The 14,786-nt window shown below is 34.4% G+C and overlaps 1 protein-coding gene and 1 pseudogene across 2 annotated transcripts; one reads left to right on the top strand and one right to left on the bottom strand.

The window, feature by feature from the left end:
* Positions 1-437: 437 nt before the first annotated feature.
* Positions 438-3,413, bottom strand: LOC110111149. Of its 2 annotated transcripts, none has more exons than XM_020842893.2 (3): positions 2,301-3,413; positions 1,810-1,900; positions 438-1,097 (listed from the first exon to the last, which is right to left on the bottom strand). In XM_020842893.2, exons 2-3 carry the CDS (start codon positions 1,829-1,831, stop codon positions 517-519), a joined length of 603 nt encoding a protein of 200 aa, XP_020698552.2. In that variant the 5' UTR covers positions 1,832-1,900; positions 2,301-3,413; the 3' UTR covers positions 438-516. The 2 variants fall into 2 exon arrangements, with proteins under 2 accessions (XP_020698552.2, XP_020698550.1); XM_020842891.2 differs by having other exon boundaries at positions 438-1,139; positions 2,301-3,394.
* A 7,857-nt stretch (positions 3,414-11,270) lies between these two features.
* On the top strand, positions 11,271-14,786 carry LOC110111147 (annotated as a pseudogene).

Genomic DNA, 14,786 nt, shown 5'->3' with positions numbered 1-14,786 from the left:
CCCGCCCGCATGAGGCATCACGACACCATCCCGCTCTCGCCCAGCAGCGCTCGACTGTACTCTACACTCGTTTGGGCCCGCATGTCGGGACATATTGACCTGGATTTGGGGTGGGTCGGATCCGGGTTCAAATTTCTAACATGTTTGTGTAATTGGGTTGGGTTCAGGTTGGTGTAGTCGAGGGTGAGTCAATTTCGGGTTGGACCCAACCTGACTCAAAAACCCATTTTAACACCCCCAATGCTATCAAAATCTTTTTTATTTACGCACCTAATACCAAGAAAAAAAAAAGGAACTAGCTCATGCTATTGCATGTATAATTAACAAATTATCGAGAATTTGATGAAAGCAAAAAAAACAATGGATGTAGTGTTGTCGTGCTCTTCAAGAGTTTTTGCCTTTTTTATAATCAAATAAGCAAAACGATTTTACCTTGATTCGATTTGCCAGTAAATTATTCATCCCTCGCTCTCGAATAGCTTCAGAAATTTTATTTATATCTGCATTTCGCACTGCTTACCAATCTACTGAGTCCAAACTCTCACGGCTCCTCTCTTTCTTACCACCTTCAGGATCAACTTTTCTCCTCAACCCTTCCCAGTCAATTTTTCCTTCATCAACAGAATTTGCTTTCTTTGCATTTGATGTGTTTTCTTCTAACCTGAAATGAGCATCTAACTCGCTTGAAGAACTGATGGTAGCTTCCTTTTCAGCATCCATTTTATATACATGATAATTGTTCACGTTAGAGCATGCTACCAATTCAGAAAGAACACGAGGACGATCTCTACATTCATTTTCTGCATTCTCACGAAAAGCTTTTGAAATGATTGCTACATGTTCAGGAATGCATCCATCCACATCAAACACCATAGCATTTTCATTATCCATTCTACTGGAAACAAAAGAATTTTGAATGTAGTGAGATTGGCTTGTCAAGTCCTCCAGCGGATGCCCATTTAACTGAATGTCCATAGGATCTTGAGCATCGCAATTAAATAGACTAGGAATGTTGTCTAGGCATCCCATGGCATCAGTAGAGGTCTCTTCATGTTCCTTAGTCAGTTTTCTCTCAGAACTTCCTCCCTCCCCTTTTTCTGTGAAGAGGAAATTTTGCAGCAAGGGACATAAAAGCAGAACTGCATATAGTAGATAAAATGATAATTTTATAAGACAAAATGGAATAGGGGAAAGGACCAAAATAGTCCTTTGACTCTTTATAAAGACTAAAATGATCCTCAACTATATTAAATGATCATTTTTAATCTCTCAAGTCATTAAAAATGAATAAAAATCATCCCATTGTGGGACTATTTTAATTTCTCTTTAAAAAGTTGAGAGATCAAAATGATCATTTAATATAGTTGAGGACTATTTTGATCCATCAGAAAGAGTCAAGAGTCAAGAGATTATTTTGATCCTTTTCTCAAATGAAATACAAATTAACTTTCATTTGGAATAGGTATCTACAAAAATCCAAGAAAGAACTTCAAAACTTTACACAGTAATAGGTCCAAAAGCTTAGAGAAGATCTGGGATAGGCCAACTTGAACAGAGGGTAATGTGGTACACATTGGTAGAGAAATTATTGACATCCCAAATAACCCTGACGTGTTGAGAAATACATGCATAGCCTCCCATTAACGGTTAACTAATCTCTAAGACTTATGTCCACGCGTAAGTGAATAGCAGCCATTGCAAGGAGGTATATGCATATATTATAGCACGTAAGGGTACATTTACAAATACCACATATGGTTACGAAGAATTAAATCATTTTGTATTAGACTTATATAATAAGATTGCTACCTTGACAAATGATCTGATACATTTTGGGTAATAAGAACGCCAACCACAGAGTCCACAATTGACCCTTTCCAAGGAGAGAACCTCCTCTCACCTGTAGAAAGATAAAGCAGTTAAGTATGCAGCTATTTATGCTCCTTTTCAACAAATATCATCGACTTGGTGATAGCAAAATAAATGAACCATAATTGGGTCTATTCAAGTGTAGCTTTTGAAAACAATAATCATGCACTTCTAACATTGTTTCAACAGATTACTGTACAAATAAATTCAACATATTCTAACATTTGAATAGTTCATTTTCTGAATGTACTTTGAAGTTAGAGTTTACTTATCTAAGAAAAATCAGTATTTTATCATTGTATAATTATCAAAACAAATTAACAATTCCCAAGAAATTCCATTAAAATAGTCTAATTTTTCAGCGTAAATAAGAAAATGAAACACATTAGATATTATGCTGAGAATAATGTACAAAGGCAATGATGATACACCTAAAATGAGATTCATGCGGGCAGTGAAAGATTTAGCACGTCCAACGAAAACGCGTCTTTCATTCTCCCACCACTTTAGATTGCATGAATCCATGCCTTCAACATTGTCATCACCTTCATTTTCCTGCAAAGATCTCCACAGTCTATTTGTCTCTGGATCCAATAGCACTTCAGCTCTGTGGGGTTTTTGCCTAACTTGTTCTAATGATCGATTACATGGAACAATCATACCACCCCCAACAAAAGGAACAAGACCATTTTGTAATTCAGCAGGAGAGTCCACCCCAAAGTTATTATCTATGTCCACCAAGCTGAACTAATCAGCAACACTGTGAAAAGCAAGTTCCATTGCATTCCTGCTACCCTGATTTGGAGTCAAGTTGATATCCCCCAAATTGTGAGTTGTTTGCCCGTTGGTTGTGAACTTACTCATCACAGGTGTTGTGCATGAGACTTCTATGTGTTTGAACCTTGACCTTAACTCATATAACTGAGTATAAAGCAAAATTTGAAACTTAGATTGGATAGCAGGCATAGACAATTTTTTAGCTGCAGCCTTTATCTCCCTTGATCCACTAATTTTCCTCTTGCTCCTTCCACCTTGCCTGTTATTAAATATATACCCTGAAGCTGTTGACTGGTCATTTTTCAAAAGAAGAGATGGAAGACATTTCTTTAGCACATATATAAAGTCTTCCAATACTTTGTTTGTTGAATGATATAGACCCTCTCGGAGCTTATAACCTGTTTTAATTCTACTTTTGTCTATAATTCTTCTCGCTTGCTTAACAAAATAGAGAAGACAGGGGATTCTAATATTATCAACAATATAACTCATGGTATCTACAGGGCATTCAATATTAAGTTGCAATAATTCTGCTTTAAGTAGTAGAGGTGAAGATGATTTCATGGGCAATTTAGCAAGCTCTTGCAAAACTCATTAATTCTAATATTGACATCTCTTGAACAATTACTAGATCCTGCTGGCAAATTCTCTGTAATCACTCCACTTTCATAAGGCTCCACATTTTTTTCAGCAACATAATCATCCTCATCGAATTGGATTCTATTAGAAGGATGAATTGCCTCATCAGCATAAGTAGGCTTGGGTTGATCATTAGGTTCTTCCAATTCATCATCATCTTCTAAATAATTTTCAAACAACCTTTTTTGTTTTCAATCACTGTAGATAGATAATTCTCTGTCCAGTGTCTGGATCTAATAATTTGCTCGAGAACGGTGGCCTATTGTTGGAGAAGAAATAGATTATTTTTTGCATTTTTTAAGGGAGATTTATATAAATATCATTTTATTTTATGCTATTTACATATCTAATACCCAAAATATTAATATTACATGCATATCACTCATAGAACAAATTTGGATGCATGGAATAAAATATTAAAGTTTATAAGTTCATATGAATGGTAGAAATGAATTATATGAGTGGTATATTTGATATTAAAGATGTATATGAGTGGTAGACATGTAAAATTAATGTTTTGAGTGTTATATATGTAAATAACATGAAATAAAATGATATGTATGTAAGTTTCCCTTTTTTAATTATTTTGCATTTCATTAGCAGAGACCTTTTCTCTCCGAGGAGGATATGGGTCATTTTTGTACATGAACGGCTGGTCCAGCTGTCAATATCTTGCAATGAAGAGGATGAGAAATGTGGAGGATGGCGATAATATTTCGGACTACATTGTTGTTATGAAAAATCATCATGTATATTTTTGTTGGGAAGGCCAACATAGGCATTGGAGGTACCAGATCATTTATACATGATGAAGTTTTTATCTCTTTACTTACAGGACAAATAAACTCATGCTTTTTTTTGTCAGGATTATAGCTTCCTCCAACGTAGTCGACAGAGATTCTCGAAGTGATAATCCGTTCAAGTGGAGATATGTCGGATGCAGTGTATGTTTCATGTAATGGTCTTGCCCCAATTAAGTGTGAACTATAGTGGAGAAGGTTCCGCAAATGGAACTGTCCTATTTCCTTATCCCTAATCTCTATTGTTTTTGCATTTCTTTAGTAGTCACGACAATGAGAGTGGAAAAGTATGAAAGTAGATTGAGGGCAAGCCTTCATATGAAGGAATGATTTGATTTACAGTCAATTTGTATCTTTGAATATTTTTACTATTACTCTTATTTTGAAGTGAAATGAATGTTATTATTTTTATTTTTTAAAAAAATGAAAATTAGAGGTTAGAATTTTTTTTGAATTTTTTTTTTGATTTTGATGTTGTGTTTAATGTAGCTTAGGTACACACACTTATATTGTCAATAATTATTTCATATTTCTATGGACTTCCTTTAGCTCTTTTTTTCTTCACAAACTTAAAACTTAGTGTGATCTATGTTATCGATAGAAATTATAGTAGAACAAACAGAAAATTTTGAATAAAATCCTAGAAATAAACATATGTATATTTTAGGATTTTAGAATGATTAAGAGGATCATGTTCATGTTAAGAAACAAGTGGTTAATGCATGGTACATCTCATCATAACTTCACTAGAATTCCAATGAGCTCAACAAAGATGTGGAACTATTAATACTCTAATTTACAATTAAACTTAACAGATCGATTCAACATACACATAATTACTAAATCAATCATAAAATCATATTCATTATAAAATTATAAAACCCTTAGAAAAGATCTATAGTTTTTTCTTTTCATGCTTGAAAAAACATTTTTTATCACTTTATTACTTGAAATGGAAAGATACATTAATAATTTATAAAGATTAGCACTTAACATGTAAGGATAGTAACTTATTCCTTGAGGGAACGATACTTTCTTATCACTTTATTACTTGAAATGGCGCATGTGCTTGTGTATTATTGTATTAGCCTATTAAGTTTTTAATATCATTGCCGGGAATTAACACCATAATTTTACATAGTTAATATTAATTTTAAAATCATTAACTTAATCATGTTATTTGTTCATTTTATCATGAGCTTAGTAATATTATACTTCCATTTAATTTATGCTAACTAAAATGAAATTCTATTATCATTGTTGTGATTAAACTGTTTTTTTTTTTATCATAACTATTATGTGGTGTGGAGTGTAGTTTTCTTTATCAACTTAAGTTATTCAATGCATGGTAGAGACTAATTATAACAACCCAAAAAAATTTAAAATAATTTTAAAATATAAATCTGAATTTTAGTTTTAATTAACTTAAGCGCAGTGATGCTGTTCCTTTGAGCGCTACGTCACTTAGTCATGATAGAAAATGCCACCACAGCATTAAAACCTTTGTTCTAAAATTATTCTATATTCAACATGCAACACTGTATATAAATACCACTCACTAACCTCTCTCACCACTGTTAGCGCTATCTTGCATGAGAAGGAACCAAAAGAGAAGGGGAGTAAATGTGGAGAGAAACAAAACAAATGATTTTTTTCTCGTTGGATCGCTTTGCCATTTTTACGAGAATTTTTTAGATTGGGATAAGTACTTATTCTCTACTTCTATTTTCAAAGATTTTGATTTCATCTGGTTGATTTCTTTTAAATTGAATTTATTAGATTTTCTCCAAATTTATTAGACATTTATTGCACAACTTTTAATATCTTAGCATATTGATTATTCTGGATATTTTGTTTGGAACATTTATGAATTTCACAAGATAAAATAGATGTTATTGTTTCTTATACAATTTGCACTAAATAGAAATTTGTGTGTTTTTTATTTAAGTATATTTTTAATACAAGCATTATGAATGAAAATTGGTATGTGCTTAGGTAATAGTAGGTTGCTATTATAGTTATAATACTATAATAATAATGTGTGAGGACAAGTAAAAAGATAGTTTTTTTAATGTTGGCTGAAAACTGACTAGTGTCATTGGATTTTCTTTTAAATATTATGATTTGATATTAACCTCTACTAATTCACTTGATTTATTAATTGTGAATTATAAAAAGTTATTGTTGTGCCGACGGGCGAGAAGTGCTGACTCTTTTTATTGAGCCAACAATTACTAACAACCAACTCACAACTAGAAAAACACTACTTTGTCAAAACTATATTCTTGTTTAGTTTGATTATTAGAATGCATGTTATTGATTCATTATTACTATACGACATTATGGTTATTATTATTGTATTACTCTATTGTTACAATCATCAACACTAGTGTTATTGATTCACTAATATTGATATTGATTTATTGATACTATTTTTGTTTATTGATTCATTGTTACTAATTATGTGATATAATAAACATATGATTATGACACTAATCTAATGCTGATATAAGATAATTGGATAATTAATGTATACTATTACATTATTTTACTATTGATACGTCATGCAACACGAATCTCGAGGCAAAAATCAAGTTGGAAACTTCAAAGATTAAATCCGGGAGCACCTGAACTCCGATTTTAGCAAACTTACAGTCAAACTGAGCGTCTCGGAAATACGAACCCAACGACACCAAATTCGACCCAATCCGAGCCCAAATGGGTCCGAATCAAGGACCCGAAGCGCTGTTGGAAGGTTCAAACCGCAATTTGAGTTACTAAATGGTCTCCGATTTTAACGAGTTTATACTCAAATCGAGCGGCTCGACGAGACGAACCCAACGAGCCCAGAATCGCCGAATTTCGACATCATTAAGGCCTCCAAATGTCCAACGAACAGTGCATGATCAAAGGATTCGATATCGGCCGTCCATATAAACCACTCCCAATTCGCCCCTGATCTCACGCCTATTTACGGGCTATGCCACTCCAGAAAAATTATAAATAGAGCCCTCATTCTACACAAAGGGACTCAAGTGAAGAGAGAGAAGAAGAAGAGAAGAAGAGGAGAAAGGGGAAAAGGAGAATCCTCTCCTCCTCGACCACCGCCGAAGCTCTTCCCACCGCCCGAACACGTCGAGATTCTGCCGAATATTTGGGAGAACGCCAGAATTCTTTCCAACTTCCACGGGATGTGGAAATTTTTCTCAATTTACAACAGAGTTCCCTTCTGACACCGAAACTCCGCCCAAGTGAGGCCGGAGTTCTCCTCTGCCACCAACAGACGTTGGATTTCTACCCGACGTCGCAACTTCACTCTTCGCCAAGTTTCTACCCGATGCCGGACTTCTACTGGTTATCAGACTTCGCTGGATGTCTACGCAAAGATGGATTTCTTTCCATTGTTGGACTTTTACCTGACGCTGTCCTTCTGATCTTCGTCGTCAAACTACAGTCTTTCCGACCTCCGTCGCCCGCCGACTACGGTCCTCCTGACTTACGTCGCCCACCGACTACAGCCCTTCCGACCTCCGTCCCCACCGACTACAGCCCTTCCGACCTCCGTCGCCAGCCGACTACGGTTCTTCTGACTTACGTCGCCCGCCGACTACGATCCTCCCGACCAAACGAACATGTCAATAATGATTCTTTGTATTCATATCATGTAATGTACTCTATAAAATGTACATTAAGCTAAGGCCTTCTCCCAAGGAAGGGCCTCATTTGTAATCGACTGGATGGATTCATTCAAACTGGGCTAGGCCCCGTGGTTTTTCCCCTTTTTCAAGGGTTTGCCACGTAAAAATCTTGGTGTCTCATAAATGCTAGACCCTATCTCTTATCTGATTGCGTTCCGGATTTTCGTACAACGCTAAGACGATAAACTTTATATTTCTCTACCGCCGCGAATACTCCTGGACGCAACAACTATATTGATATGGTTTTGACGGTCTTCATTGAGGCTTTGGTTCTACCGATTAACATGATTTTCTTTTTTATTTAATTTTATTGCAATGATGATTGTTTTATTGATTTGACACACATGCTGATTTACTAGCTTTCGGATCGTACAGTTAAACTATTTCATAGGTTTTTTTGTTAATACATATGTTTATTATTTATGCACAAAATTATGATCATAATGATTTCTATTATTATAAATTGATTGGTGATATATATATATATATATATATATATATATATATATATATATATATATATATATTGATTTCTTATCGTGCTTTATGTAGGATTTAGAAACCTATTGGGCTTTCAAGCTCTAAATTGTACCCCGACACAGAAGAATCGATCTCAAATGCTGTACATTAACAAAAGGAGTGAAGTAGAGGAATTGGCAGCAGAAACAGAATTATTTAATGAAGCCAAAAAAATAAAAAAACACTCTCACCAGCAGAATCCAGCCCCAGGCCGCCCAAGACATTAAGATCCATAACTCATTTTCTTCCTCCTGGAAATGATTTGCGAGCTGCCCACCTTTCCCTTTCCTTCTAATGCTAAACCACGGTGATAAACTCTCCAGCAAAAAGCCCTTCACGGGGCAAAAGCCAACCAGCCCCCGCCTTCTGCTACTCGTTTTCTCTTCTCTTCCGCTCTCTCTCTCTCTCTCTCGAAGCTGACGTCTTTCTCTTTGCTTTCTCTCCGTTACGCCATTGCACGACAAAAGATAACCTATTGGAAAAGATGAGAGAAAAGGATTGAATTGAAGTGTAATGTAAACCAGCAATTTAGTTTTGCGTGTGTTATGTACCTCTGAGTGTATCTTTATTGGACAAACGCTTAGTTTGGCACGCTTTTTTTATTATTTTTTAAAATAGTTTTTTAATTTTAATTGAAAATTTTGGCTATTAATTAAAATTTTTTGGGAAAAAAATGTATATGATGTGTATGAATTTATCTTAATCACTTAAAAGACCCCAAAAAAAATTTGACACAATTTTTTACATTTAAAAGTATAATTATAAAATATATTTAAATATTTATAAATATCCTATAGTTTCAATATAAATTTTTATAAAAAAAAGTTTGTAGGTTATATTGAGATTTCGTTAATATGCTAAAAATTGCATGCTCATCAAAAGATGCAAGCGAAAAAAAAAAGAGCATTAATTATTTGGAGAGGGATATAAGAGTTAAAAATAATTAAACACTTAAAACATTTGAGATGTAAATTAAGTTGCCCAAAAAAATATGTCGTAAGAAGGCAGAAAGTATTAATCACATTTTCTTCCAATGTGATTACTAGTTTTTGGTGATTTCTTCTCTTCTCCTGATTTTAAAAGGTTTTTTTATTAAGGTTTTCTTTGTTACAATTTTTTGAGTTTTTTGATGAGCAACAACAGCTTCTTTACTCTGGAAAGTTTTTTATTATTTTGTGATTTGTTGCTCTGTGTATCACATTTAGAGGGAGAGAAACAGCATACGTTTTGTGAATTTGGTTTGCTCTCCGCAACTTACTATGCATAAGATCATTTCTACTATTCATGCAAAGGATGTGGGCTGGAAAAAGTTGAATTTCTTCAGGCTACTTTCCCTTCGTGCTTCAATGCTTGATTTTGGACTTGGGGGGCTATTGTATTCTCAGGTTTTGGTTTTTGTGTTGAATGCTGAGAATTTTACACCCCGCGAACAATGATGATTGGTTCCAACACTTGGTTCTCCTCTCCCCTTGGATGGTCTCATGGCAGTTTCTACCTGTTTTTGTCCCGACAGCTTCTCAGATACTACAAGTTTTTGGTTGTGGGCTTTGATGGCAGCCAGGGGAGAAATTTATGATTCTCTCCATGACTTCTATGGTTGGGCTGTGCGATACTACACTTTATATATGGTTTGTTACCCGATTGTGTTGGTTCCTAGTTTCTTGAGTTTGGACTTTGTCCATTGTATTTTTATGCGTACTCTGTTCTTTCTCTCCTTTAAGCTCTCTTTAATTGTATTTTTTGGTATAGAGTTGATTTTTGGTTCCTTGTAACTTTATTTTTCATTAATACAAGTAAAAACCTTTATGATTGATTGATACAGCCAAAAATTATTCAAAGTTATATAGATGATAATTTAATGATTGTGGAATTGTAAAATTTCATGAGAATTTTATAAATATTAAAAAAGCACCCTTCTTAGAAAAGCTTTGTTGTAATAAATAAATCTAGCAATATCAAAGTTTTTAAAATTCTTTTTGGCTAATTAATCAAAATTTGCTTGTCTATAAGTAAAATTTTGTTGTTTTGTTAACAGGATTTTATCTAAATCCTGCCAAACAACAAAAAATACAACTTTAAATCCTATATAATTTTAGGTCTTGTTTCTCTCCAATTTCCCCTTAACTTTCACTTTTATTTGTCATATAGAGTTTTTCTATTTGGGGGATGGGAATCGGACAGTGACTAGGGTTTCATATTTAATTGATATTTTTTAATATTATTAAAATTAACATATATCAAATAAAACATATTAATTATATATTTAAATTAATTAAAATGTTTATTATTAATGAACAAAAAGGATGCTATTTTAAGCAGCTTGGTATCATTTATTATTTAATTTGATTAAATAGATATTATTATATTTAATATTTTATGAATTAGTTTTTTATAATAATTTGTTTAAATATTAATTTAATTAATTCTACTTTAATCTGCATAATTAAAATTGAAAGAAGAAGAAGAAGAAATAGGGTATCAAGTAGGCACAATAAGGAGAAAGGAGATAACCACAAGAGTTATGATTTTTAATTTGGTTGGATTACTTTAGGGTGTAAAGTATTTTAAATGTAGACGTTTTGCAAATTTTTATGTTTTGTTGGAATACAAAATGATGCAAAGTAAAGTATAATAAATGTAATGTATATTAAAGTAGTCATTTTGAGTGTAAACCAAATTCCTATTTTGAGTGAAAACGGCTTACACCATTGCAGCCAACACCACCACCGTCTATTGTCTCCCGCCCACCACTGCCGCACATTGCCGCCGCCGGCTATCACTATTTTAACACTTTACTCTACATTAATTATTTCTAACAAAATAAAAAATTATTCACCGCTATTTAATTATATTTATCCAAATAAATTCAAATATTGCTTTTATTGATTTTCTAGAATTTAATCAGATTTTAATAATTGTCATATTAAATAGTTTTGAAGCCCATCCTGTACATTCATAGCGCACCCATCTTCTTAGTTTGGGCAGAAAGAAAGCAGAATGGAGAAGATTTCAGGGACAGCCGGTCAGGTCATAAGATGCAAAGGTTCTTGAAATGCATATCCGTATTTGTGATTTATTTTTGTTTTTTTTTTTTCCTGGTTTTCCCGAAATTATTTCTATTGTTTCTTCAACATATCTCTATCGAATAATTCTTCGAACTGGTTGAGAACACAAAAAATTAGAACTCATCAAGTAGAGAATTGTACCAAATGATCAAAACAGAAGATGTGATCAGTACAGTATATTCGGCAAACTTATGAGCTAAGCTCATAGTTCCAAAATCAACCATAGAGCTTAACAGCAAGGAAGGGAAATCGGCTTCTCATTAGAGGAGATTATTCACAGCACTTTCAAATTTACACTTATTCATGTTCGGGAGATAATAACTGGTTCTATCCATATTCCTCTTTGAGTAGAATCTTCTTTCTTGCAAGTAAAGTAGAGGTTTTTGTGCTCCTACTTGTTCTGAATAGTATGTACATAAGGATTAATATGATTTATGTATCGAAATTTTTTTCCGCTGGATTAATATACTTTGGCACTTATGTTCCAGTATTTCTGTACTTTTTGCTGTGAATCTAGCTGCTGTTGCTTGGGAAGCTGGGAAGCCATTGGTGATTGAGGAGGTAGAGGTGGCACCTCCCGAAGCCATGGAAGTCCGTGTGAAAATACTGTACACTTCTCTTTGCCACTCGGATGTATACTTCTGGGAAGCTACGGTAAATCTAAATTTTGGATATTATTATCCACTTGTTTTTACTTTCCATTCAGTGTAATTTGCTATGTTATTTCGAAATTTTGCTGGCATTACATTTGTTATTTGTTTCTGAAATTACAGGACCAGCTACCGATTTTTCTGAGAATCTTTGTGATGCAGGTGCAGGATTATAAATAAGGACCGGCGGTACACATGCTGGCTCTAACAGACTTTATGCTTCCACTACCTAGTACCACCTTTTTAATTTGTCAGCACTTTTTATTATTATAGCTTTTCTTTAATAGCTAAAATAGAGAATTACATATAGAAGGAAAAAAGGGAGACTGCACAGTTTTTGTTATCATCTTTATACTTTCTTCTCAGGAAGACTACAGCAATATACAGAGGTATTCCTTGTGCCTTTTCCCTGTGTTCTTGTATTTGCCCTGTATTTCTTCCAGGTACTACCGATCCTGTACAAGGACAGCACTTTGGCCAAGAAGCAGGAGGGTATGTTTCCTTTTTATGCCAAAAAAAAAAAAACTTTTCAGGAGGTTAAGAGAGTTTTATAAGCAAGACAATTAACATTTAAAAGCCAAATCTTATGCTTGATTGATCGATTCATTTCTGAACTAATTTCAAATGAGTTGTCTTAATATATTTGGATTTTGAGCTGATTAAAAGTCAAGCGATTATAGAGCAAAATTTGAGTTTAAGACATTATTATCAGGCCTAAGAGCATCTCCAGCCAAAAATCCCATTTCACTCCAAAATGCGTTGAAACTAAAAAATGGCGTGATTCATCTCCGATCGAATTCCATTTTGTGCCATTTGCAGAAGGTAACCGTCTCTCTCTTTCACGCGTTTCTTCGGCAAATCTGCCAGTGACATAAAAATAACGCAGGTGAACAGTGCAACGCCAATATTGGCGTCGCATTGTTCACCCGCAACCAAATACCGGAAGTTTTGCCGTTCGGCTGGAGCTCGCGAGGGACGCTATTCATGTGTTTGGAGTTCGGTTGGAGAAGGCCTAAATAGTTGCTAAATTGATTATGTGCAAGATATGTCATCATCCAAAAACTTCTATTCTCTAAATTGTTCTGTGCTTTGCTCATAGGATTGTAGAAAGTGTTGGGAAGGGTGTGACAGATCTTGCACCGGGAGATCTAGTTCTTCCAATCTTCACAGGTGAGTGCGGGGATTGTGCTGATTGCAAATCAGAGGAAAGCAACTTATGCAGCCTTCTAAGAGTAAACCCAAACAGGGAAGTTATGATCAGTGATGGAAAGTCCAGATTCTCTATCAATGGAAAGACCATCTTCCATTTTCAGGCTCCACTTTTAGTCAATACACCGTTGTCCCTTCTGGTTGTGTTGCCAAGATCAATCCCTTAGCTCCGTTGGATCAAGTTTTTATTCTTGGCTGTGGCATTTCAACAGGTGATGAATCGTTATTGTTTTTGACTACCAAGATCTTCTATTGAAGAACAATTAAATCATCTCACGAATTGTGCTGTTCATTCTTTCATTTGAAGGTCTTGGTGCTGCCCTTAACGTTGCAAAACCATTTAAGGGTTCTACAGTGGCTATTTTTGGATTGGGAACTATAGGCCTTGCTGTGAGCTTTTCTCTTTGTTTTGAATATCTTAGTTGTCTCACTTTCTACATCCTTTTAAAGTATGAAATGTTGAGTTTCCTCTCTTATGAGCAGGCAGCCGAAGGGGCTCGAATGGCCGGAGCATCAAGGATTATTGGCATTGATTTAATTTCTAAGAAGTTTGATCTAGGTAAAGAAAACTGACCATTGCTCGCCATAGTTCAAGCTATTTTAGCTTCTATACTGTATTAACAAATTATGTAAATTTTCAACCAGCAAAGAAGTTCGGTGCCAACAAGTTCATTAATCCAAAAGATTATGACAAACTTGTTCACGAGGTTTGTTTCAATACAGATTCTACATAATCACCTTCAAGTAAATTATTCTCATAGCCATTATAGATTTATTTATCTTAAAGAAAATGTAAGCTTTACATGACATCTAAGATGTTGAACAACATGAGGTACTTATTGAAATGACTGATGGAGGAGTTGATAGAAGCATTGAATGCACTGGTAATGTGGATGCCATGTCATCTGCTTTCGAATGCGTTCGCAGTGTGAGCTTCTTCTGCTTCAATGGCTATTTAGTTAAAAGACTCTCTCTCTGTATAAAGGAAAACTAAGCAATTCTTAAGTTTTGCCATGATTCAAAACTTGCAGGGTTGGGGTGTTGTTGTCTTGGTTGGTTTACCCCCCAAAAATGCAGAGTTAAAGGTCAACCCTGCACATTTCATGATGAATTCAAAAGCTCTCAAGGGTACTACGTTTGGGAACTACAAGCCTCGTTCTGACATACCTAAACTTGTTCAGAAATACATGAACAACTGAACAAGGTAATTTTAAAGCTGAAGGGACTTCAGAATGTATATATTACATATTGATACTCTATACTTGTTATGCAAGCCTAACTAGTTCTAGAAAAGATAAGTCACTTGTGCTTTGATCTTTCAGGAACTGGAACTGGAGAAGTTCATAACCCATGATGTGCAATTCTCTGAGATCAATAAGGCTTTTGAATACATGCACCAAGGTGAAAGTCTTCGCTGCATAATCCGTATGGACGATTATGAGCAAATTTGACGACAGGGAGTCGAATCTAAGAACTTTTTTTATTTGTTCCATATAAGAAAATAAACAGTCATCATCTTAAATCATATTCTAGTTTGCATTAACTGTAAGTTTATGGGAA

The sequence above is a fragment of the Dendrobium catenatum genome, unplaced genomic scaffold (assembly GCF_001605985.2).
Source record: "Dendrobium catenatum unplaced genomic scaffold, ASM160598v2 fragScaff_scaffold_447, whole genome shotgun sequence".
Classification (NCBI taxonomy): domain Eukaryota; kingdom Viridiplantae; phylum Streptophyta; class Magnoliopsida; order Asparagales; family Orchidaceae; genus Dendrobium; species Dendrobium catenatum.
This window is presented reverse-complemented; position numbering and strand designations above follow the sequence as displayed.

Excerpts from the sequence above, each read along its gene's own strand:
- LOC110111149 (XM_020842891.2), bottom strand. The coding sequence starts at position 1,831 with ATGTATCAGATCATTTGTCAAG. Across the intron at positions 1,140-1,809 it reads GTATCAGATCATTTGTCAAG|TTCTGCTTTTATGTCCCTTG; the intron begins GTAGCAATCTTA and ends TACTATATGCAG.